This window comes from Oncorhynchus clarkii, chromosome 6 (genome assembly GCF_045791955.1).
Source record: "Oncorhynchus clarkii lewisi isolate Uvic-CL-2024 chromosome 6, UVic_Ocla_1.0, whole genome shotgun sequence".
Lineage (NCBI taxonomy): Eukaryota > Metazoa > Chordata > Actinopteri > Salmoniformes > Salmonidae > Oncorhynchus > Oncorhynchus clarkii.
Genome location: NC_092152.1, coordinates 24,183,841 through 24,207,019, shown reverse-complemented (window position 1 = coordinate 24,207,019; position 23,179 = coordinate 24,183,841). Strand labels below are relative to the sequence as shown.

The 23,179-nt window shown below is 44.3% G+C and overlaps 1 protein-coding gene across 1 annotated transcript in view; it reads left to right on the top strand.

Annotated features, from left to right (window-relative positions):
- The window catches only part of LOC139410849 (E3 ubiquitin-protein ligase DTX1-like), a 55,498-nt gene extending 32,606 nt beyond the window's left edge, over positions 1–22,892 (top strand). Inside the window, exons 3-10 of the mRNA XM_071156422.1 lie at positions 3,953–4,733; positions 11,464–11,525; positions 11,677–11,838; positions 17,000–17,061; positions 17,212–17,361; positions 17,681–17,842; positions 18,689–18,778; positions 19,207–22,892. Of these exons, the coding sequence (XP_071012523.1) occupies positions 3,953–4,733; positions 11,464–11,525; positions 11,677–11,838; positions 17,000–17,061; positions 17,212–17,361; positions 17,681–17,842; positions 18,689–18,778; positions 19,207–19,431 (1,694 nt within the window). The 3' untranslated portion in view covers positions 19,432–22,892. The remainder of the gene's footprint in view (positions 1–3,952; positions 4,734–11,463; positions 11,526–11,676; positions 11,839–16,999; positions 17,062–17,211; positions 17,362–17,680; positions 17,843–18,688; positions 18,779–19,206) is intronic.
- The last annotated feature ends 287 nt before the right edge of the window (positions 22,893–23,179 follow it).

The following is a 23,179-nucleotide window of genomic DNA, read 5'->3' as shown; positions in this document are numbered from 1 at the left end:
CACAGCACTGTATAAATATTTTTTGATGCAATTGATTCTGTTCAGTGTTTGTAAAGTATGGCTGCTGTGTATCCCAAGAGTTAAGCTTTTATGATGATTTAACTGCCCTGCAGATGATGTAACTGGTCCTCTTTTTTGTGGAATCAGCAAACACGTATGACAGCCAGTCTGCGGTAAGACACGAGCTCACATAATATCAGAACCAGTGACATTGCATCTGCTTTTACTTCCTTTAGGAGGCCTGTTGTATTATCTGGGGGGCTATCTAATGAAGGATGTAGTGACAGTCTTGTTACATGTCCTACCTGAGGAAAGACAAAGGGAGGGAATCAGACTGACCTGTCTTCAACTCAAGGCAAAAACAACCCCATTAAACAGAGAGATGAATGATAGACTCTGTCAGGGAGGGAACAGATCATCAGGAAGCCACTAAGTTTTCCAGAACTTGTGGAATGAGTCTTAACAGTTTAGTTCACCATCAACTCACCCCATGTTTGAGCTAGGGTTAGAGTCCCACAGTGAGGCTTGACACAGTGATACATCACACAGCCACTGCTCCTCACCCAATGGGACCGCTGTCGTGTTGGGCAAGGACAGCTGGAGGATGTCACGAGGAGGGGGAGGAGGAGAGGGGAGACAGGGCAGGGGAGAGGAAGGGAGATACTGCTGCCAAAAGCACATAGAGTCAGACAGGAAGTGACCACTCTCTCTCCGTTTCCTGTCAGGAAGAGCATGCAGGGTTGGCTGGGTCGCACGGAGAGGATCAACAACTCTGCCTCAGCTTTGGGCTCGAGCCATTATATATACAACAGTAAATTAGTACATTGGTCAGGTAGCCATATGAGGTACTGTGAGGAGGTTGTTGGTGCTGTTTGTGAGTGGAGCTTCCTGTTTTGGTTTCATGTGACCTTCACTTTCTCCTTAAGGCCCTAGCTAACCCCAGTCAATACCACAGCATAGAAAAACAAACACTAGACCAGAATCAGTCATTTAATTAGAGGGTTGGCTCTTGGCTGTTCGACATTCCCATGTTTCTTCTTTTGACAGGTTAAATCCTGGGGTTTACATGTGATGTAATGATTTATAGTCTGTAATAGGATGGGGTAATGTATTCACAAGTTGACCCTAGTGAGGGGTTATTTCTCATGGGAGTGTCATGACCCTACCTTCAACATATTCTGATGGTATTTAGCTTTAATAACCAAGGAAACATGATTTACAATCAACCCTCCATTTGGGCATGTCACTATTTATATACGCTGAACAAAAATATAAACACAACATGTAAAATGTTGGTCCCATGTTTCAAGAGCTGAAATAAAAGATCCCAGAAATTGTCCATATGCACAAAAACACACATTTCTCAAAAATGTTGTGAACAAACTTGTGCACATCCTTGGTAGTGAGCATTTCTCTTTTGCCAATATAATCCATCCATCTGACTGGTGTGGCGTATCAAGAAGCTGATCAAACAGCATGGTCATTCCACAGGTGCACCTTGTGACATCTGTAGGATTGTGTTGTGGCAAAACGGCACATTTTAGAGTGGCCTTTTATTGTCCCCAGCACAAGTTTTGAGGGTGTGCCCAATTGGCATGCTGACTGCAGGAATGTCCACCAGAGCTGTTGCCAGATAATTTACTGTTAATTTCTCTACCATAAGTCGCCTCCAACATTGTTTTAGAGAGAATTTGGCATTACGTCCAACCGGCCTCACAAACGCAGAGCACTTGTATGGCGTTGTGTGGGCAAGCGGTTTGCTGATGTCAACGTTGTGAACAGAGTGCCCCATGGTGGCGGTGGGGTTATGCTATTGTAACGGATGTGAAACGGCTAGTTTAGTTAGCGGTGCGCGCTAAATAGCGTTTCAATCAGTGACGTCACTTGCTCTGAGACCTTGAAGTAGTAGTTCCCCTTGCTCTGCAAGGGCCGTGGCTTTTGTGGAGCGATGGGTAACGATGCTTCGTGGGTGACTGTTGTTGATGTGTGCAGAGAGTCCCTGGTTTGCGCCTGGGTATGGGCGAGGGGACGGTCTAAAGTTATACTGTTACACTATGGGCAGACATAAGCTACGGACAAGGAATACAGTTGTATTTTATTGATGTCAACTGTATTTTATTTGAATGGCTAGAGATACCGTAACGAGATCCTGAGGCCCATTGTTGTGCCATTCATCCGCCGCCATCTCCTCATGTTTCAGCATGATAATGCACAGCCCCATGTCGAAAGGATCTGTACACAATTCCTGGAAGATAAAAGTGGCCCAGTTCTTCCATGGCCTGCATACTCACCAGACATGTCACCTATTGAGTATGTTTGGGATGCTCTGGATCGACATGTACGACAGCATGTTCCAGTTCCCGCTAATATCCAACAATTTCTCAGAGACATTGAAGAGGAGTGGGACAACATTCCACATGCCACAATCAACAGCCTGATCGACTCTATGCGAAAGAGATATGTTGCACTGCACGAGGCAAATGATGGCCACACCAGATACTGACTAGTTTTCTGATCCACGCCCCTACCTTTTTTTAAGGTATCTGTGACCAACAAATGCATATCTTCCTGGTCATGTGAAATTCATAGATTAGGGCTTAAGGCCTAATTATTATTTTTTCAATTGACTGATTTCCTTATATGAACTGTAGCTTCAACTTGAAGTTGTTGCATGTTGAATTTATATTTTTGTTAAGTATATTTCTTTGCAGCTTTGTCTTTACATTAGCTTCTGTTACAGCCTATGGATAGCTAATGATCTTGTCACGGTTGTCGTAAGAACGCGACCAAGGCGCAGCGGATGTTGAGTTCCACATACTTATTTCAAAGTGAAACTTTAAGCAAAACACAATAAATAAATAACCGAACCGTGACTACATGGTGCACAAAACAATATCCCACAAAGCAGGTGGGACCAGGGAACTCTTAAGTATGATCCCCAATTAGAGAACAAAGGGCTCTCTATGGTCAGGGCGTGACATGTCTCTTAAAGGGAGGGACTGTTTGTTTTTACTCACCATTAGTTGGTGAAGCTAAAGTGATGCCCAGCTAATAAAGTCTTCACATAATCCAATATTTCTAAGGCTAGTGTTAACTTACCATTTAACAAGAGAGTGTGAAGCTGCTGCACGTCCAGTTATTGGGTCAGAGACCTGAGAACACACTCTTTTTAGAGAATATAAATCTGCATGTTAATGTATCCCTCTTAGGCTCATGTTCGTGCTTTTCATATTTTTATTTCTCGTGTGTTTTTGTGTGTGTGTGTGTGTTGATGTCTGTGTGCAGAGGTTTTCAGCAGCCTTCCAAATGAAATCAGCCACCAAGCCAAGTCCTTTACCACAGTTTGCGGCAGGAATTCAAGGTCAGCGCTGCTGATTCTGCTGATGCGTTTTATTCTCTGGAGCCAGTGGTGCTGGACTGTATGACTGGGGGGTTACCAACACTGACCCCCACCCATCCCCACCAGCCCCACTACACACACCTTCATCCTTCCATTATCACCCCGGTGCTACCCTGCAGGGGAGTGTGCATTTAGCCGTTAAATGAAATGGGGGAAGGGTTCTGTTGTTCCTCGCCGGAGAGCCAGGAGATGGATGGGGAGAGGTGTCCTGATTTCCCATGTGACCACAATAATTGTGTTATAATGGAGGTGGGGGCTGAGGGCCCATCAGCAGAGGGGCAGAGGTACACCTCCGTCTCTCCCTCCCCTTCCCCTTCCTCAACAAAGAGACCTGTAGAAAATCATGACAGTCTGTCATTTTCACATATTAGTATCTGGGTTGCTTTTTCATTTTGAAGCTTCCGTGGCCAATTTATTCAATGAATTATACATTTAAATGCATGATGATTTAAACGAAAAGTGGTTTGATATCTTGGTATGTGAATAATCTATGATGGATGCGTATAGTTATTCCCTTTCCTCTGACCTCCTATCCTCCCTCTCTTCCTCCAGGCACCATGAGGCCGGTCCACAGGAACTTCTATGAGCCGTCGTCGGCCCCGGGGAAGGGTGTGGTGTGGGAGTGGGAGAACGACAGCGGCTCCTGGACGCCCTACGACATGGAGATCTGTGTGACCATCCAGAACGCCTATGAGAAGCAGCACCCCTGGCTGGACCTGACCTCTCTGGGCTTCTGCTACCTCATTGACTTCAACAGCATGGTCCAGACCAACCGGCAGAGCCAGAGGAAACGCCGCCTGCGCCGACGCATGGACCTAGCCTACCCTCTCATCATGGGCTCCATCCCCAAGTCCCAGTCTTGGCCCGTGGGAGCCAGCTCCGGCCAGCCCTGCTCCTGTCAGCAGTGCATCCTGGTCAACAGCACGCGGGCTGCCTCAAACGCCATCCTGGCCTCTCAGCACCGTAAGCTGTATGGGGGGGCTACCGGGCCTTCGGGGGCTACAGGCACGCTCACCGTTGTACGGCAGAGTAACACCTTCGCTGGAACCACCCTCTGGTCCCCCACCTCTAGTGCTGGGACCAATAATATACAACATAACAACATAAGCGCAGGAGGAGGCCAAGCCAAAGCTGAACAGGTGCAGTCTCTCCTGTCTAGTGCCAACTTTCCATGTTCTCCGGCGCTGCCGTCCCTTCCGCCTGCACATGGCCACTCCCACGCCCACACACACTCCCACGGTCACCATGCCATCATCAATGGGCAGAACAACTTGAACCGGCCGGGCACCCAGCGCATTTCCATGGGCACTGCCAGAGGAGCCATCCCACCAGGGTAACCATGACATTAATTTGGATTATATTCCACTACAGATTTGCAAAACAAAACACAAATCCGCTAGGAATGCATTTTAAATTCGATGACAATAGATGAAAGCAATTAAAGGTATAAAAGGAAAAATAACACCATCTTGCTCTGTCTGTCTACCTGTCTGCTGTACAGCTTTACAATAACTCTGCTGGCATATAGTGTATGTGTCTGGTGCATTGTGTTGTGTCACTCTTTCTCTCTCTCCCCCCCATCTCTCTGTTGTGTGTCTACTGATTTACTGCACCTCTTGTTAACTGGGGGATCAATGGCTCTGCAGAGGGAGCTCCAGGTCATTGACAGCTATACTGCCTCAGCTGCCTCTCTCTCATCTCTCCTCTTTATCCCATATCTTCTCTGTCCTCTCCTCTCTGTACTTCCTCGTCTCTCATCTCTTCCTGCACTGGGGAGTGTGGGGAACTGTTTCCTTCTGCTCCACATTTGAATCTTAGCATGGTTGTCCTGAATAATAAGCTTACGCTTGCCTCAATAGACTCGGAATAGCTTTTATCTGCTCTGTGCCTCTAATTTACCCAGTTCATTTCTACCACACAGTGGTGTTATTCAATGATAAGCACTGGGTGGTTGTTCTGTTCTGTGTGTGTGTGTGTGTGTGTGTGTGTGTGTGTGTGTGTGTGTGTGTGTGTGTGTGTGTGTGTGTGTGTGTGTGTGTGTGTGTGTGTGTGTGTGTGTGTGTGTGTGTGTGTGTGTGTGTGTGTGTGTGTGTGTGTGTGTGTGTGTGTGTGTTCTTGTGGAAGTGTACGCCTGTGTGTGTCCATGTGTAAAGCTGTTCTCCCGTGTAGCTGTGGAAACCCATTTGCCATGGAGGCAGAGATACACTGGGGAGAGATGAATAATAGATCAGGGAAAAATGGGAGCTTGAGCAGAGCGGTCTGACCCGAGAGCGATTCAGTGAAGAGTACTGAAGGAAAGTAGTATCTAGAGCTGTAACCGATACCTCAGTCCCTATCCTGTTTTCTTTACTAAAATATACCCGCTGGTTAACTCATTTCATTCCATTTCCCTCTCACGGCTGATGGGGAGAGAAAAAGTTAGACAGTATACGTTGAAATTATACTGTCTTTCGGGCAGACACACTGACTTCACAAGGCCTAGTTCTGTGTAAGGGAATGTGTGGTGTTAGCAGCTCATGGAAGCACATCACTGAGGGGACAGGTGGCAGATTGATATTTCCCTTAGCTCACCTGAGTGTGTGAAACAGGCTGGAGTGTGTGTGTGTGTGTGTGTATGTGTGTGTGTGTGTGTGTGTGTGTGTGTGTGTGTGTGTGTGTGTGTGTAACAGCTGAGAAGTCCTGTGGTGATTTATAAGGGCCCTATCAAATCAGAGGCCTGGAGTGGATGGAGTGCTTGTTTCTCACCTCTCTGTGCAGTGGGCAGGAGGGAACTGTGAGAGGCTGTGGTGGAAGACTGTGAGAAAGACAGATAGAGAGAAAGGGGTGAGGTGGAGAACAACGTTTCCCAGGCAAGTAGCTCTACACACAAAGGAAGAGTGTGGTTAACAACAACACACACAGACACGTGAAGACCCTCACACACAGACACGTGAATACCCTCACACACAGACACGTGAATACCCTCACACACAGACACATGAATAACCTCACACACAGACACTTGAAGACCCTCACACACAGACACGTGAATACCCTCACACACAGACACGTGAATACCCTCACACACAGACACATGAATAACCTCACACACAGACACTTGAAGACCCTCACACACAGACACATGAATAACCTCACACACAGACACTTGAAGACCCTCACACACAGACACGTGAATACCCTCACACACAGACATGTGAATACTGTCACACACAGACACGTGAATACCCTCACACACAGACACTTGAATGCCCTCACACACAGACACGTGAATACCGTCACAGACAGACTCGTGAATACCCTCACACATTTCAGCTAGTGCATTTATGGACAGATAACAGTAAAACCCACGCATATTGGACACAATACCTCTGTCACCAATGACAAAGAATGCAGTTGAAATAGTAACATTGTGATAACATGTAAATGATCATAAGGTAGTCTAATTAACTCGTTTACTACCAGATAATTTCAGGCTTAGTTTCACTCTCCTCGAACATTGTGGTTGTTGTGACTTCATCGTGAATATCAGAGGGGGAGTAAAGAGCACCCCCTACTGGTCTGTCTTGACATCTGACATTTGCTTTTCATATTGAGTTTCCAGTGGTTGCCACCTGCAATTCGCTTTCCAATTGGCCTTTACGCTTGATCTTCTGCACCTAAATAAGAAATGTCATAACATGTATAAAAGCAACGTATAAAAACAACCCTACAACTAGTAACTTATTCTTCCAAATAGGAAGAAACTAGAGTGGAATTTTTACAATTTTACCTTTATTTAACTAGGCAAGTCAGTTAAGAACAAATTATTATTTTCAATGACAGCCTAGGAACAGTGGGTTAACTGCCTTGTTTAGAGGCAGATCAACAGATTTTTACCTTGTCGGCTCCGGGATTTGATCTGGGCCTCTACGCCTATGTAGGCGCTCTAACCGCTAGGCTATCTGCCACCCCTGGTAGCCTAGTGGTTAGTATAATAAGGAGCATATCACCTTATTAAGTGTTTGAGGGATAGTTCCTAATGAACAAGGCCTCTGGTTCTCTGTCTATCTGCAGTGTACAGAGCACAGAGTTGCAGAGACACTTGAAGAGTTTGCGTGAGTAGGATTTGTTTTGGTGCTCATGTCTCCTTCTGTTAATTGATTAACGGTGTTGGACTGTTCAGACTGGAGAGCTAGCTATCTGGTGAGAACAGGGCAGGGGAAGCAGCAGGGATTACACAGCCCTACCACTGCACTGCTTTGCTCTCCACTGGAGCCCTCAGCCCTGTCTCCATTAGATAGAATTAAAGGATAAATAACGGAATAAATGAAGGCCCATCCAGACCAAACCGATGATATTGTATAGATGCTCTGTGTCATTATTGCTTATTTGTCTGTTTTGGGTGCTTTGTGAGGTGCATTACTCCTGCTGTTCTCTTTCCCTGGGCAGGGCCTGCCTGCCTCTCCCAGTCCTCCATCACATCAATATAAAATGAAGCATTTTTGTAGTTTTCTCCTCTTCTCCCCGTCTTCCTGGTGCATGATAAACAGATGAGGAGATATAAGGGCTCCGTCAGCATTTTTCTAATGGGGCCTAATTTGTTCTCTATCGGGAGGAAATCACATTGCTCTCAGTTTAATTAAGTCCTGCTCAAGTCAGGCTGGAAAGTCAGTCTGGGAGAGAGGTGAGGACAAGAGAGAGCAGAGAATGAAGAGAGTGCCAAGGGTTGATGGAACCAAGGCGATAAAAAGGTTAATGGGTCCTTACTAACTCATGGAATACGACAACACTCCTACAATACTGTAGCCTACACGCATACGTGTTCAGTGAACATGTGTACCTTTACTGTACATTTGTAAGGTACTTCCTCCTGGTGAAATCTGACCAGCAGCCTTAGTAATAGATGTAAATACAACTAAATGTTCAGTAGATCTTAGGAGCAGGTGTGAGGCCTTTAGGTTAGCAGCTGTAGACTCGTGACCATGGCCCTGGTGAAGGGGTGGAGGGAGGATGTAGGTCAGCAGTGGCCCAAACGCATGAGCCCCAGCTGCAGCTGCAGGAAGGACCAGGTCACTGGCCCCAGAAGAACTCAAGGGTCTTGTTAAAAGATTAAAGTTGGAGTTACTAGCTTCCCATATTTTGAAATAAAATGTAGAAAGGAATGCTGTTGGGTGTTTTTGCTCAGCAAGAGGTTATATGGTTGAATGATCTCATGGTGTTAACATGTAATGTTTACAAATGCTGTAGCACTTCCACGTGCGTGTGAGAGCGCTAAGGGCTCTTGTTGGATGTTGCTCTCTTCTGGTGGGAATGAGTTGTTTAATCACAAACAACACCCTCCATGAAACGCCTGAATTATATATGTCTTTCAAGCATACATGGAACACACATGCACACAGCTGTCTGACATACACTACTGTTCAAAAGTTTGGGGTTATTTAGAAATATCCTTGTTTTTGAAAGAAAAGCTCATTTATTGTCCGTTAAAATAACATCAAATTGATCAGAAATACAGTGTAGCCATTGTTAATGTTTTAAATGACTATTGTAGCTGGAAACAGCAGATTTTTAATGGAATATCTACATAGGCGTACAGAGACCCATTATCAGCAACCATCACTCCTGTGTTCCAATGGCACGTTGTGTTAGCTAATCCAAGTGTATCATTTTAAAGGCTAATTTTTCATCAGAAAACCCTTTTGCAATTATGTTAGCACAGCTGAAAACTGTTGTTTGATTAAAGAAGCAATGCAACTGGCATTCTTTAGACTAGTTGAGTATCTGGAGCATCAGCATTTGTGGGTTCGACTACAGGCTCAAAATGGCCAGAAACAAAGCACTTTCTTCTGAAACTTGTCTGTCTATTCTTGTTCAGAGAAATGAAGGCTATTCCATGAGAGAAATTGCCAAGAAACTGAAGATATTGTACAATGCTGTGTACTACTCCCTTCACAGAACAGTGCAAACAGGCTCTAATCAGAATAGAAAGTGGAGTGGGAGGCCCCGGTGCGCAACTGAGCAAGAGGACAAGTACATTAGAGTGTCTACTTTGAGAAACAGACGCCTCAAAAGTCCTCAACTGGCAGCTTCCTTAAATAGCACCCGCAAAACACCAGTCTCAATGTCACCAATGAAGAGGTGACTCCGGGATGCTGGTCTTCTAGGCAGAGTTGCAAAGAAAAAGCCATATCTCAGCCTGGCCAATAAAAATAAAAGATTAAGATAGGCAAAAGAACACAGACACTGAACAGAGGAACTCTGCCTAGAAGGCCAGCATCCCGGAGTCGCCTCTTCACTGTTGACGTTGAGACTGGTGTTTTGCGTGTACTATTTAATGAAGCTGCCAGTTGAAGACTTGTGAGGCGTCTGTTTCTCAAACTAGACACTCTAACATACTTTTCCTCTTGGTCAGTTGTGCACCGGGGCCTCCCACTCCTTTTCCTATTCTGGTTAGAGTCAGTTTGCGCTGTTCTGTGAAGGGAGTAGTACACAGCATTGTACAAGATCTTCAGTTTCTTGGCAATTTCTCGCGTGGAAAAGCCTTAATTTCTCTGAACAAGAATAGACTGACAGGTTTCAGAAGAAAGTGCTTTGTTTCTGGCCATTTTGAGCCTGTAATCGAACCCACAAATGCTCATGCTCCTGATACTCAACTAGTCTAAAGAAGGCCAGCTGCATTGCTTCTTTAATCAGAACAACAGTTTTCAGCTGTGCTAACATAATTGCAAAAGGGTTTTCTAATGATCAATTAGCCTTTAAAATGATAAACTTGGATTATCTAACACAACGTGCCATTGGAACACATGAGTGATGGTTGCTGATAATGGGTCATTTTCTAGCTACAATTGTCATTTACAACATTAACAATGGCTACACTGTATTTCTGATCACATTTGACAAAAAAATTGCTTTTCTTTCAAAAACAAGGACATTTCTACGTGACCCCAAACTTTTGAATGGTAGTATACATCAATGCTTTAGTTTAGGTCATTACCCTGGCCTTCACGCTTCAAATCTCTACTCTACTACTCTGTGGCTTGGCCCTGCGTAGCACTACAATAGTTCCCCTGAGAGTGAGTGGAGATAAGGCAGGTCAGACCCAGAGTGTCCAGGTCACGTGGGCCTTTTATTTCTCCAGAGTTCATTGAAAGGATCCCCTTGCAAAGGATCACAGGACTCTACTCATATCAAAGCAGCATCTCGTTAGGGATTTTATAAGGGAGGTGCTGGAGAGAGAGAGAGGAGAAAGAGACAGAGAGAGAGATGGGGGAAGGGATCTCCTAGATCAATGGTATTAATGTTACATGTATAATGTAACACCTTTGGGAAATCTTTCTACTGTAATTAAGTGACATGCTTCTTGCATGTATTGAAATACTATGTAAATGAATACAGTGTAATAATTCAGTCATACAAAGTTGCTGTCTTTTCTTTGCTACCGTTGTCTAAGCACTCAACTGTTTTGGCTGTGTTGACATCAAAATGGCTGCCTTTTCTTCTATGTGGTCCTCTCCATCACTGCAGATCAGTTGTTCTTTTTCTTCACATAGAGTAGCAGAAGCAGCAGCAGCAACAGCAACAGAAGCTCAGTCTGCGGTCTCTTACCCTATCTCCTCTGACAGGTGACCTTTCTCTGCAGCCTGGTCTGCCCTGTGTGGGAGTGCCCTCTATTACCAGACTGGAGCTGAGGTCATGTTTTCTCAAAAGGGACTTACCAACACACACTCACACAGGCTCCTCATGACCCACATGCTTTGTGCACAGCTTTCTATCGCTTTCTATTTTAGATGTCTCTGAGAGTAAACAACCGTCTTCGTCCTCTGTGTGGAGTGTGTGTTCTGAATCATGCCCTGGTTCAACAGTCAGTAGATAAGTCAAGCTGTTCCGACTGTGTTTGTGGTATAGCTAGTGTAGTACACGTGACCATGGACTATTCACACAATGGCATCATATTCCACATCTGTGTAAGTGTGGCCGTTCTAACTGAGAATGTGCGGTTCTTAAAAAGTGTGAACTAACTGTAGTGTCATTATTTTTACTCTTTTGAAAACTTGATTTCATATTGGATGTTTTTCTCTCTGTAGGGTCCCTCCCCTCCCTGTTAAGAACCTTACTGTCTCTGGACCAGTTCACCCAGCAATTGCAGGTAATTGTTCTCCTCTTTTGCAATTAGAAATAACTATTTTTTTCCGGAGGCTGCATTTAATTGAGTGCTTTAACTTTCGCATCCATTCTTACTCATAATAGTAAACCAACATGACTCTTTTCTTTATTGTATGCATGTGTGTCTATGCCAGGTATTACCGGTATCCTGATGTGTGCGGCTGGCCTGCCTGTGTGTCTGACCAGGGCCCCTAAACCCATTCTGCACCCGCCGCCCATAAGCAAGAGTGACATGAAGCCTGTGCCTGGGGTCAACGGCATCCGCCGGAAGACCAAGAAGAAGCACCTCAGGAGAGGTCTGTATGTATGACAGGGAGGACTCTTAGGACCACTGGAGGGGAGAAGGGTCTGTCATGGAGCGTGAGACAGATGCTATTGAGACATTGAGATGTAAAGTAAATATCTTCTGTGGATAAGAAGGGAAAGGGAGGGCTAACAGTCACACCCACCACATTGAAATGAACAGAGCTTTGTCCACAACTATAATTAGGAGGAAGCGATTGTAGTGAGATGGGTTGATGATGATCTAGTGGTGAGATGTGTGGCTTTAGCTTTGGCGCTAGGCCAAAGTCTATTTGACGCTGTGGAAATTCCAGGCGACCCCGGGCAAGTTTTTGTCCTAATTGGTCAGTGAGGCTGTGGGTTTTCCAGCCCTGCATGACTCTGTTTACCCAGACCCCACCTCTATTCCATTCCTCTCTTCCCTCTATCCTTCCGTTCCCGGCCTTAGACCCAGGCGGTGGAATTGGGATGGGATGACAACAAAGATTGATTAATGGGTCGCAGCCAATTGTTCCTGCGTTGGTGCAGCATAGCCCACATGGAGCAAGGCATCCTTGTAGCTGTGTGGGCTAATATAGTCAAAATGTTTACCTTGGGGCAGTGGTGTAAAGTACTTAAGTAAAAATAATTGAAAGTACTAAACTCAGGGAGGAACTTCCTCTCACTGTCAACTGCGTTTATTTTCAGCAAACTTAACATGTGTAAACATTTGTATGAACATAACAAGATTCAACAACTGAGACATAAACTGAACATGTTCCACAGACATGTGACTAACAGAAATGGAATAATGTGTCCCTGAACAAAGGGGGTCAAAATCAAAAGTAACAGTCAGTATCTGGTGTAACAGTCAGTACCAGCTGCATTAAGTACTGCAGTGCATCTCCTCCTCATGGACTGCACCAGATTTGCCAGTTCTTGCTGTGAGATGTTACCCCACTCTTCCACCAAGGCACCTGCAAGTTCCCAGACATTTCTGGGGGGAATGGCTCTAGCCCTCACCCTCCGATCCAACAGGTCCTAGATGTGCTCAATGGGATTCAGATCCGGGCTCTTCGCTGGCCATGGCAGAACACTGACATTCCTGTCTTGCAGGAAATCACACACAGAACGAGCAGTATGTCTGGTGGCATTGTCATGCTGGTGGGTCATGTCAGGATGAGCCTGCAGGAAGGGTACCACATGAGGGAGGAGGAGGACTTCCCTGTAACGCACAGTGTTGAGATTGCCTGCAATGACAACAAGCTCAGTCCGATGATGCAGTGACACACTGCCCCAGACCATGACGGACCCTCCATCTCCAAATCGATCCCGCTCCAGAGTACAGGCCTCGGTGTAACACTCATTCCTTCGGCGATGAACGCTTATCCAACCATCACCCCATGTGAGACAAAACAGCGACTCGTCAGTGAAGATAACTTTTTGCCAGTCCTGTCTTGTCCAGCTACAGTGGGTTTGTGCCAATAGGCGACGTTGTTGCCGGTGATGTCTGGTGAGGACCTGCCTTACAACAGGCCTACAAGCCCTCAGTCCAGCCTCTCTCAGCCTATTTCGGACAGTCTGAGCACTGATGGAGGGATTGTGCGTTCCTGGTGTAACTCAGGCAGCTGTTCTTGCCATCCTGTACCTGTCCCACAGATGTGATGTTTGGACGTACCGATCCTGTGCAAGTGTTGTTACACATTTTCTGTCACTGCGAGGACGATCAGCTGTCCGTCCTGTCTCCCTGTAGCATTGTCTTAGTAAGGACATTGCAATATATTGCCCTGGCCACATCTGCAGTCCTCATGCCTCCTTGCAGCATGCCTAAGGCACGTTCACGCAGATGAGCAGGGACCCTGGGCATCTTTCTTTTGGTGTTTTTCAGTCAGTAGAAAGGCCTCTTTATTGTCCTAAGTTTTCATAATGGTGACCTTTATTTTTTATTTCACCTTTATTTAACCAGGTAGGCTAGTTGAGAACAAGTTCTCATTTACAACTGCGACCTGGCCAAGATAAAGCCAAGCAGTGTGACACATGCAACAACACAGATTTACACATGGAATAAACAATAAACAAGCCAATAACACAATAAACAAGTCAATGACACAGTAGAAAAAATTAAGTCTATATACAGTGTGTGCAAGAGGCATGAGGAGGTAGGCAATAAATAGGCCATAGGAGCGAATAATTACAATTTAGCAGATTAACACTGGAGTGATACATGAGCAGATGATTATGTACAAGTAGAGATACTGGTGTGCAAAAGAGCAGCAAAGTAAATAAAAACAGTATGGGGATGAGGTAGGTAGATTGGGTGGGCTATTTACAGATGGACTATGTACAGCTGCAGCGATCGGTTAGCTGCTCATATAGCTGATGTTTAAAGTTGGTGAGGGAAATCAAAGTCTCCAACTTCAGTGATTTTTGCAATTCGTTCCAGTCACTGGCAGCAGATAACTGGAAGGAAAGGCGGCCAAATTAGGTGTTGGCTTTGGGGATGATCAGTGAGATATACCTGCTGGAATGTGTACTACAGGTGGGTGTTGTTACAGTGACCAGTGAACTGAGATAAGGTGGAGCTTTACCTAGCACAGACTTATAGATGACCTGGAGCCAGTGGGTCTGGCGACGAATATGTAGCGAGGGCCAGCCGACTAGAGCATACAGGTCGCAGTGGTGGGTGGTATAAGGTGATTTGGTAACAAAACGGATGGCACTGTGATAGACTGCATCCAGTTTGCTGAGTAAAGTATTGGAAGCTATTTTGTAGATGACATCGCCGAAGTTGAGGATCGGTAGGATAGTCAGTTTTACTAGGGTAAGTTTGGCGGCGTGAGAGGCTTTGTTGCGGAATAGAAAGCCGACTAGATTTGATTTTAGATTGGAGATGTTTGATATGAGTCTGGAAGGAGAGTTTACAGTCTAGCCAGACACCTGGGTACTTTTAGATGTCCACATATTCTAGGTCGGAACCATCCAGGTTGGTGATGCTAGTCGTGCGTGCGGGTGCAGGCAGCGAACAGTTGAAAAGCATGCATTTGGTTTTAGTAGCGTTTAAGAGCAGTTGGAGGCCACGGAAGGAGTGTTGTATGGCATTGAAGCTCGTTTGGAGGTTAGATAGCACAGTGTCCAAGGAAGGGCCAGAAGTATACAGAATGATGTCGTCTGCGTAGAGGTGGATCAGGGAATCGCCCGCAGCAAGAGCGACATCATTGATATATACAGAGAAAAGAGTCGGCCCAAGAATTGAACCCTGTGGTACCCCCATAGAGACTGCCAAAGGTCCAGACAACATGCCCTCCGATTTGACACACTGAACTCTGTCTGCAAAGTAGTTGGTGAACCAGGCGAGGCAGTCATTAGAAAAACCAAGGCTATTGAGTCTGCCAATAAGAATACGGTGATTGACAGAGTCGAAAATTATGTACTTTCTACTCCATACTTTTACCCTGACACCCAAAAGTACTCGTTACATTTTGAATGCTCAGCAGGACAGGAAAATGGTCTAATTCACACACTTATCAAGAGAACATTCCTGGCCATCCCTACTGCCTCTGATCTGGTGGACTCACTAAACACATGCTTCCTTTGTAAATTATGTCGCGGTGTTGGAGCATGCCCCTGCCTACCTGTAACTTTTTTTTTTTAAATAAGAAAATTGTGCCATCTGGTTTGCTTAATATAAGGAATTTTATATATATTTTATATTTTATATATTTTAGCAATTACATTTACTTTTGATACTTAAGTATATTTAAAACGATATACTTTTAGACTTTTACTCAAATAGGATTTTACTGGGTGATTTCACCTTTACTTGAGTCATTTTATATTAAGGTATCTTTTACTTTTAGTCAAGTATGACTATTGGGTACTTTTTCCACCACTGCCTTGGGGTAAGTTGAGCCAATGGCTATGATACCCCATACAAATAATGATCACATTTAGTCAATTCTATGCATAATATGCATAGTATTTTTGATATGTGTCATGCATATGAACTCAAGATAGTGCATTATTATTGTTACAAAGCTGACATCATCATTCCCCGTGTATACAAACATAAAGCAGGAGTATGGCCCCCCTTGAGGTTCTTGAGAGAGCAGCCAAGGAAGTGAGAGAAGGGAAGAAGTCCAATTCGAGCTGCAGCAAGGGATGATAAAATAGACTGAATGACACTGAAGGAAAAAAAGAAAATGAGAATGTACCTGTGTGAAAGTGAGGCTATGATAGAGTAGCAGAGGAACACAAGGTCTCATCTGATCACATTGAGTCTGAGATGCTAAACATATCAATCATTTCACAGACCGTTTCATAGGCTTATAGTAGCCTCAAATGCAGAGAACTTGCCTACGGATGGTCACATTGAAACAACAACTGGTCAAGAAATGGAAGGGGAAGTGATATTGAACAGATTGATCTATATCTGAAAATAATGTGGGTATACATTTAAGATATACAATATACCACACCCCCATTCCATGAATTCAACTTTGACCTACCAGCACCATCACCCACTGTAACAGGACATCATCACCCACTTACCCAACCTATGCTCAACTTACTCCATACTTAGGGTAAATTGTGCCAAGCTATGTTTGCAAAACTGTTGTTTACATGAATTGTGATTACTTCCAGAGATACACAACATCCTGAAAGAATACTATATTTTCCTTGACGTAGTGATACTGAATGTAAAAGATGTCTCAACTTACCCCACTCTCCCCTAACTCAAACCTTCTCCAATCTCTCTCTCTCTCTCTCTCTCTCTCTCACCCTCTCCATCGATTTCTCACATTGTCGCTCTCGTTTTTCTGTCTCTTTCTCTCTCTTCCTGTCAGCTATGCTAGCTTGGTTTCACTCTGAGATTAGCCTAGTGTGTGGGTGATGGCTCATTGTTCTGTGTCACTTTGAAGGTGACCTCCTCTTCAACATCACACACTGTATTTATTCACCCACACTCTCTTCTTGGACTGGTCTCATCACAATCAAGCAGGGCTATGGTACTTTAGACCCAGACCAGTCACTGGGTTTACCTATTGGTCAAATAGAGGTCTCCTTATGCAGATCCATCTAGTCATCTTTGGGTCTTCAAAGGACAAAGGACATCTGTCTGCGAGTAATGATTGTGTGTGAGTAAGTGTTTTTTGTTCCTTTCAACCACATGCCTTCAATGTTGTGTTTGATTGCAAGGGAAAAACCCAGAGGATGTGGTGCGGCGATACACAGAGAAAGTGAAAGTAGCCCCTGATGAGGTAAGGAGAGTCCTGGATGACACACACTTACACAGTTTTAATACAGTTTGTAATCATTATACAGTGTATTATTGCTATGCATCCCAACCCTACAGTAACATGCAGTAGCTCTTATGATCTAACTGGTGCCCACTCACCTTCCCTTCCCAGGACTGCACCATCTGCAGAGAGAGGCTGGTGATGTCATCAGGCTACGAGGGTGTCAAGGGCATAAAGCCAGAGGTGGTGGGCAAACTTGGCAAATGTGGGCACATGTACCATCTGCTGTGCCTGGTTGCCATGTACAACAATGGCAACAAGGTGAGAAGGCGCATACGTGCCAGCGCTTGTTATGGTATCATAATATTATATTGTATAGTAGTGGGTGAAATTGTAAAGTAGTGGGTGAAATTACACCCCCCATTTGATGTGATGGGGTATGCTATGATAACAATTAGATTAGATTGATATCAAACTAATCGGAAGCAGGTCTTACTCTGCTAAACACAGTGCATGGTCATTTTAAAAGTCAATTAAGGACAGAAGAAGGATCGCTGTCATGAAACCAACTCTAGATTAGATTACATTTGTTTGATTAGATTAGTTATGAATATTGAACATTGAATCTGTCCCTATCCAGGATGGCAGTCTGCAGTGCCCCACTTGTAAGGCTATCTATGGGGAGAAGACAGGCACACAGCCCCCTGGGAAGATGGAGTACCATGTCATCCCCCACTGCCTGCCCGGCTACCCAGAGGCCAAGACCATCCGCATCGTCTATGACATTCCTGCTGGCCTACAGGTCACCGCCCTCATATCCTCCACACTCACACAGTCCACTCATCCACTGGCTTTCCTTCTTAAGTCTATTCTCTTCCATCTACGGTGCTATAACACTGCTGTGGCTGACATGAGGAGGCTTCAGAGGGTGTTTGATAACGTGTTTCGTGTTGCTCAGGGGGTTGAAGTGTCCCTAAGCCGTGTGACTGCATCCTCATGAAGAGAAAGAGAGAACGATTCACCTCCTCTCTTTGCAGGGAGAGGAGAGGGCTGCATATTTCATCCTTTCTGCAGAGCTGAGCTTTAATAGAGTCAATAAAGTGACCTTTCTACCAGAAGAGCAGGCTGAGCATCCCTGTGCAGGGGAGAGAGAGGCTGGGGCTGTCTGTCCCCTGTCATCCACACTGCATCAGAACAACATGCCACGGCCCACTCACAGTGCCCCTGCACACCACTCACACTCCTCACTCCCCCCTTTTAACACATCTACACTGACAGCTGTATTCTGTCTAAGAAAGTCATGATATAGTAATGATACAGTACATTCTGAAGTAGAGTGGAGTACAATGAGTATGGTGTGGCATGTCAACACATAAGACCTGCATCACACAGCATGACAGTTAATTGGTTGTTTTACAGCTTTTATAAAGAACATGTTTCTTGATGAAAGGGGGAAAGGGTTCATTTGGGAGGGGCAGCCATTTCCCCCAAAATGAATGCTTTAAAAGAGTGCAAATAAAGCCACCAGAGTAGTCAGACTACGAATATACAAGCTCGTCCCGGGGGCACATTTGACATTTCCCTCTGGACTGAATGTTAATTAAAAGAGAAAGAGAGGGGTTGTGACTGTTTCTGTCCTTTTCACCAGACCACAGAGCATCCCAACCCAGGGAAGAAGTTCAGCGCTAGGGGGTTCCCCCGGCACTGCTACCTCCCAGACAATAACAAAGGCAGGAGGGTAAGACTTACAGTATTATCTATCTGTATATGGGAAGAACAGTTCTTCAAAATACATGATGTAGTAGGCAGGTAGCCTAGCGGTTAAGAGCATTGGGCCAGTAACCGAAAGGTCGCTGGTTTGAATCCCAGAGCCGACAAGGTGTAAAAATCTGCGTTGTTGAATGAGGCAACAACAACTACTCCCCGACCGCCGATGATGTGGACGTCCATTAATGCAGCCCCCGGCACCTCTCTGATTCAGAGGGATTGGGTTAAATGCGGAAGACACATTTCGGATGAATGCATTTAGTTGTGGAACTGACTAGATACTGTATCCCAATTCCCTTCCATACCCCCCTTGAATGAACTAGAAAGAGAGATGGTGATTACAGTGCACTCTGAGCTGCTGTATGTCATCTACCTGGGCTCTCATCTGTCTGTCCCCAGGTCCTGAAGCTCCTGATCATGGCGTGGGACCGCCGCCTCATCTTCACCATCGGCATGTCCAGCACCACGGGAGAGTCAGACACAGTGGTGTGGAATGAGATCCACCACAAGACAGAGTTTGGCTCCAACCTGACGGGGCACGGCTACCCAGACCCCAACTACCTGGACAACGTTCTGACAGAGCTGTCAGCCCAAGGGGTGGGACAGGACAACCTGAAGGACTGAGAGGGGGGGACAGAGAGGCCCCAGAGGACCACCTCCCATATCCATATCTGACAGGGCCTCTGAATGAGGAGGCAACATGCAGACCAGATAGCAGTCTTTTGCTCCCCACACCCAGAACAGACCTACAGACCCTCATGTTCTGTATGTGGGCAAACTAATATATAGCAAATGACATAATAATGACACGATAACATTATGATTGTGTTATACTGTTATTTGCATTTACCTAAACATAAGTGTAAAACTTTTCCGACTGATGTCTCTTTGTCCATGCCTTGAGCAGGTGTGTTTTTGCCAAAATTTCAACCTGATAGGTTAAAGGAATGTAAAGACAGGATTTAAAACTGATCTCATTGTGTACTGGCTATTGTGGGGTTTAGACATTGATGCACATCAACAGTCATTGATTCCTCTGAGACAGGATATTGAACCTCCTCTTCCTTACTAACATCATGGCATTGGAGGAGATGTCTGTTAATGTTCACCACCGAAACATATGGCCCAGAGTTTGCATTGAATGTTGACCGCATAACTGCAACTTTTGCTAAACAGTTGGCTAGGGCTCCAAAGGCTCTACATGTCTGGCCACATTTATTCAACTTTTTTCAGATGTGCATTTTTGAAAGAATAGGGAAGTGATTTATCAAGTTGTAGTTGGTGTTTGTGTGGAAATCTTCAGGAGAATTTTAATATGCAGAATTTACTTATATAATTTGAAAAGCATGGTTGCAATTCCAGATCAGAATTGCATTAGTCTAATTCACACCAAATCTACACAGTTGAACTTATGACATGCAGATGTGGTTGCTAGTGAGAGTCTTTTAAAAGTGAGGCCTATTGCTAGTTTTAGCTTGGTGGTTTTCCACACCAAAGCTGTCTGTAGATCTGAGTGGACGGTCATGGCTATGTGATTCTCAGAAAGGGAGAGAGGACATGTCTGATTGGCTACACAGGGCTGTTTCACAGGGCTTTGCGCCATTGGCCAATGAGTCTATTGATTGTTCAAATGCACCACCTGACAGAGAGCCAGTCAGAGGATCTGAGGACCCAGCCGTCTCACAGTAAATGTCTATTCTAATGGTGTGCCAACCAGAGAGGATGCCTTTGGAAGTGAAACCTGATATAGGTTCATACATAAGCATCTAACCGACCAGGTAGATGTTTGTTAAAATGGTATGCTCCTTGTTGATATTAACTGATCCATATTAATGAGTGGAGATGTTGGTATAATCCAGAAGAGATTCTTGTTGAGGTTTTTATGGTGCGCCACCCATTTCACAGGGTTTGATCCTTTAAAATGCTTTTGAATATCTTGGACGAATCATAGTCTTCCGTAGCACTTTGAGGCAGCAGTTTTCTTTAATTAATCCTTTCGTTTTTGGAAGATGTCTTTAAATGTATTGGCTACTATAGCTGCTGTTTTTTATTTTCATGTTTATAAACGTGTCTTGTATTGCTTCAAATATATATACAGTATATATCTATACATTTGCAAATGTGATCTACCTTTTAAATGTACATGTATGCTCAATTTGAGTCATATGGAATAAGTTTAATTTATTTTTATACTCTTACAAGAAAATAAACATTCACATCTACCCGCCCACACATCTATATACACACAGAAACATGTCAAATGAGTAGATCACATCTGGCATATGTGATTTGCCAGTAGGTCAGGGACTGTTGAAATGTGTATGCTAGGTTATGAGCGTCTTATACTGTATTAGCAGTAGTCTTAGCGTTTGCTGCTGTTGTTAATGTAGATTCTGTGAAGTGGAGCCCCTGAGGGATTCAGTAAGTACAGCAGTTCCTCTTTATTATTGGCTGGGGGGAGTTTAGCAGCATGACGTCGACCCTATACCCCAGATGGGTCATTGACCATAGAATTCTAATTCTAATTCTGTTATTTACCTTGTATAACCTAAGAGAACCACTAGGAGGATACTGTCAGTACCTCAAACGGGTGAGAATGAAAAACAAGAGCCATTTGGTCTTTTCATTTCTTCTTTATCCTTTTGCAAGTTGACACATGTTAAGGTTTTTGTCACCCTCGTAATAGGGAAAAACATGAAAGAAATGATTTCAGTCTTATCAGGGAATTTTCCATTTTAAGTGAGACTCATTGAGTTGTACAGGGAAAATGTTTTCAGTTAATATTTCAAGACCAGATCATGCTCAGATTTCCAGTCTCCAAATGCTTACATATGTACCTGTAATATTAATCAAATATTTCATTGTCTAGGCCTCCTCAGCTTTTCAGGTGTGCACATACAGTCCGTATACTTTCAGTGGTCTGTACATGGGGAGCTTTATTGTGAGCAGACATTTAATGGTCTAGTTTTGGACAGAGGAATAGAGTTTATGCAATTATATATGCGACCAATTTGTACCTTATGTGTAGCAGGAGGGATCAGGAGGTGTTGGGGACAGAAGAATGGATGTTCAACATTCTGTAAGGCGTGTCCATTTGTGACCAAAGGAGACAGTGATCCAAAGGTATAGCTCAAATGCTCCATATCGGAGAACACATATATTTTTGATGTATTTTTTAAAAGATTGATTGGTTTAAATTGAGCATTCATAGTGTGCAACATTGTTATATTACAGTAATTAAAGAAACATTCCATTCCATTCTCCATAGCATATATTGATTAGGTGTGGGATCCTTTCTCATGAGGTGTCACAATCATATTGAAAACATCCAACATCATATTGCACTTATCTGTGTACACAGATATGCCTGCAACAAATTGGTGTGTGTTTGTGTGTGTGTGTGTGTGTGTGTGTGTGTGTGTGTGTGTGTGTGTGTGTGTGGTGTGTGAAAATGCTTGGTTTAAGCTTCTAAAATATTCAAACAGTAGACATTTGGGGGCTGAAATAAAAAAAAACATGTCATAGAAGTGCATGTTACTCAAGACGTCAACAAGTCTGCTGACAAGGCAAAAATGTTCTCGGTGAAAAATGTTATGAAGTCATTAGAGATGTCATCGAGCTGTGTCCTGTGTGGACTGGCATGGTGGATTGCTCCATACTCCACTGTTTATCTGTGTGTTTTGATCTCTGAAGAGGGTTTGATGATGGAGAGAGCATGAAATAGCACTTTGCTACTCCTCTCTCTCTGTTTCACATAAAAGGTCACCAGGTCATCATCTGCATTTTCAATGCCTATTTTTTTACAGATAAAATGTCAGAGAACAATGTGGTTATGGTTTAACATTCACATTTAATTTCTCATCAGAAGCAACATATTACATATAAAACATTCAATTAAACACAAAGAGAAATGGAGATTTGAAGTGTAAAATTAAATGAATGACAAAAAATAAAGGCAAGATTAGAGACATTGATTAAAGGGCTCTGAATCTGAACCAGTCTCTATTGGATTGGGATGATTTTGTTGCATGTTTGTTTGTTTCATGTGGAAAATAAATGTGCCCTCAACGGGGTAGTTTGTTTGACCTTCTCTCTCCTCTCGTTCTTTACTGTCTATCGTTACCACCATGTCCTCGTCCTTTCGCTCTTCTGTTCCCCTCTTCTCCGGGCTGCCCTGTGCTCTGAGCATCGTTATGCAGTAAATTTTGCTTTATGGTCATTTTCTGTCACTGGCTGATAAATATTGGTGATGTGTGAGAAAGATGGGGGTTGGGTATGCATGCATGCAGGCACTGGGGTGAATACTAAAACAGATACACCCCAGTCCTCCTGCTTCCCCGCCAGACCTGGAGGAACAGCTTGTGGAGCTGTC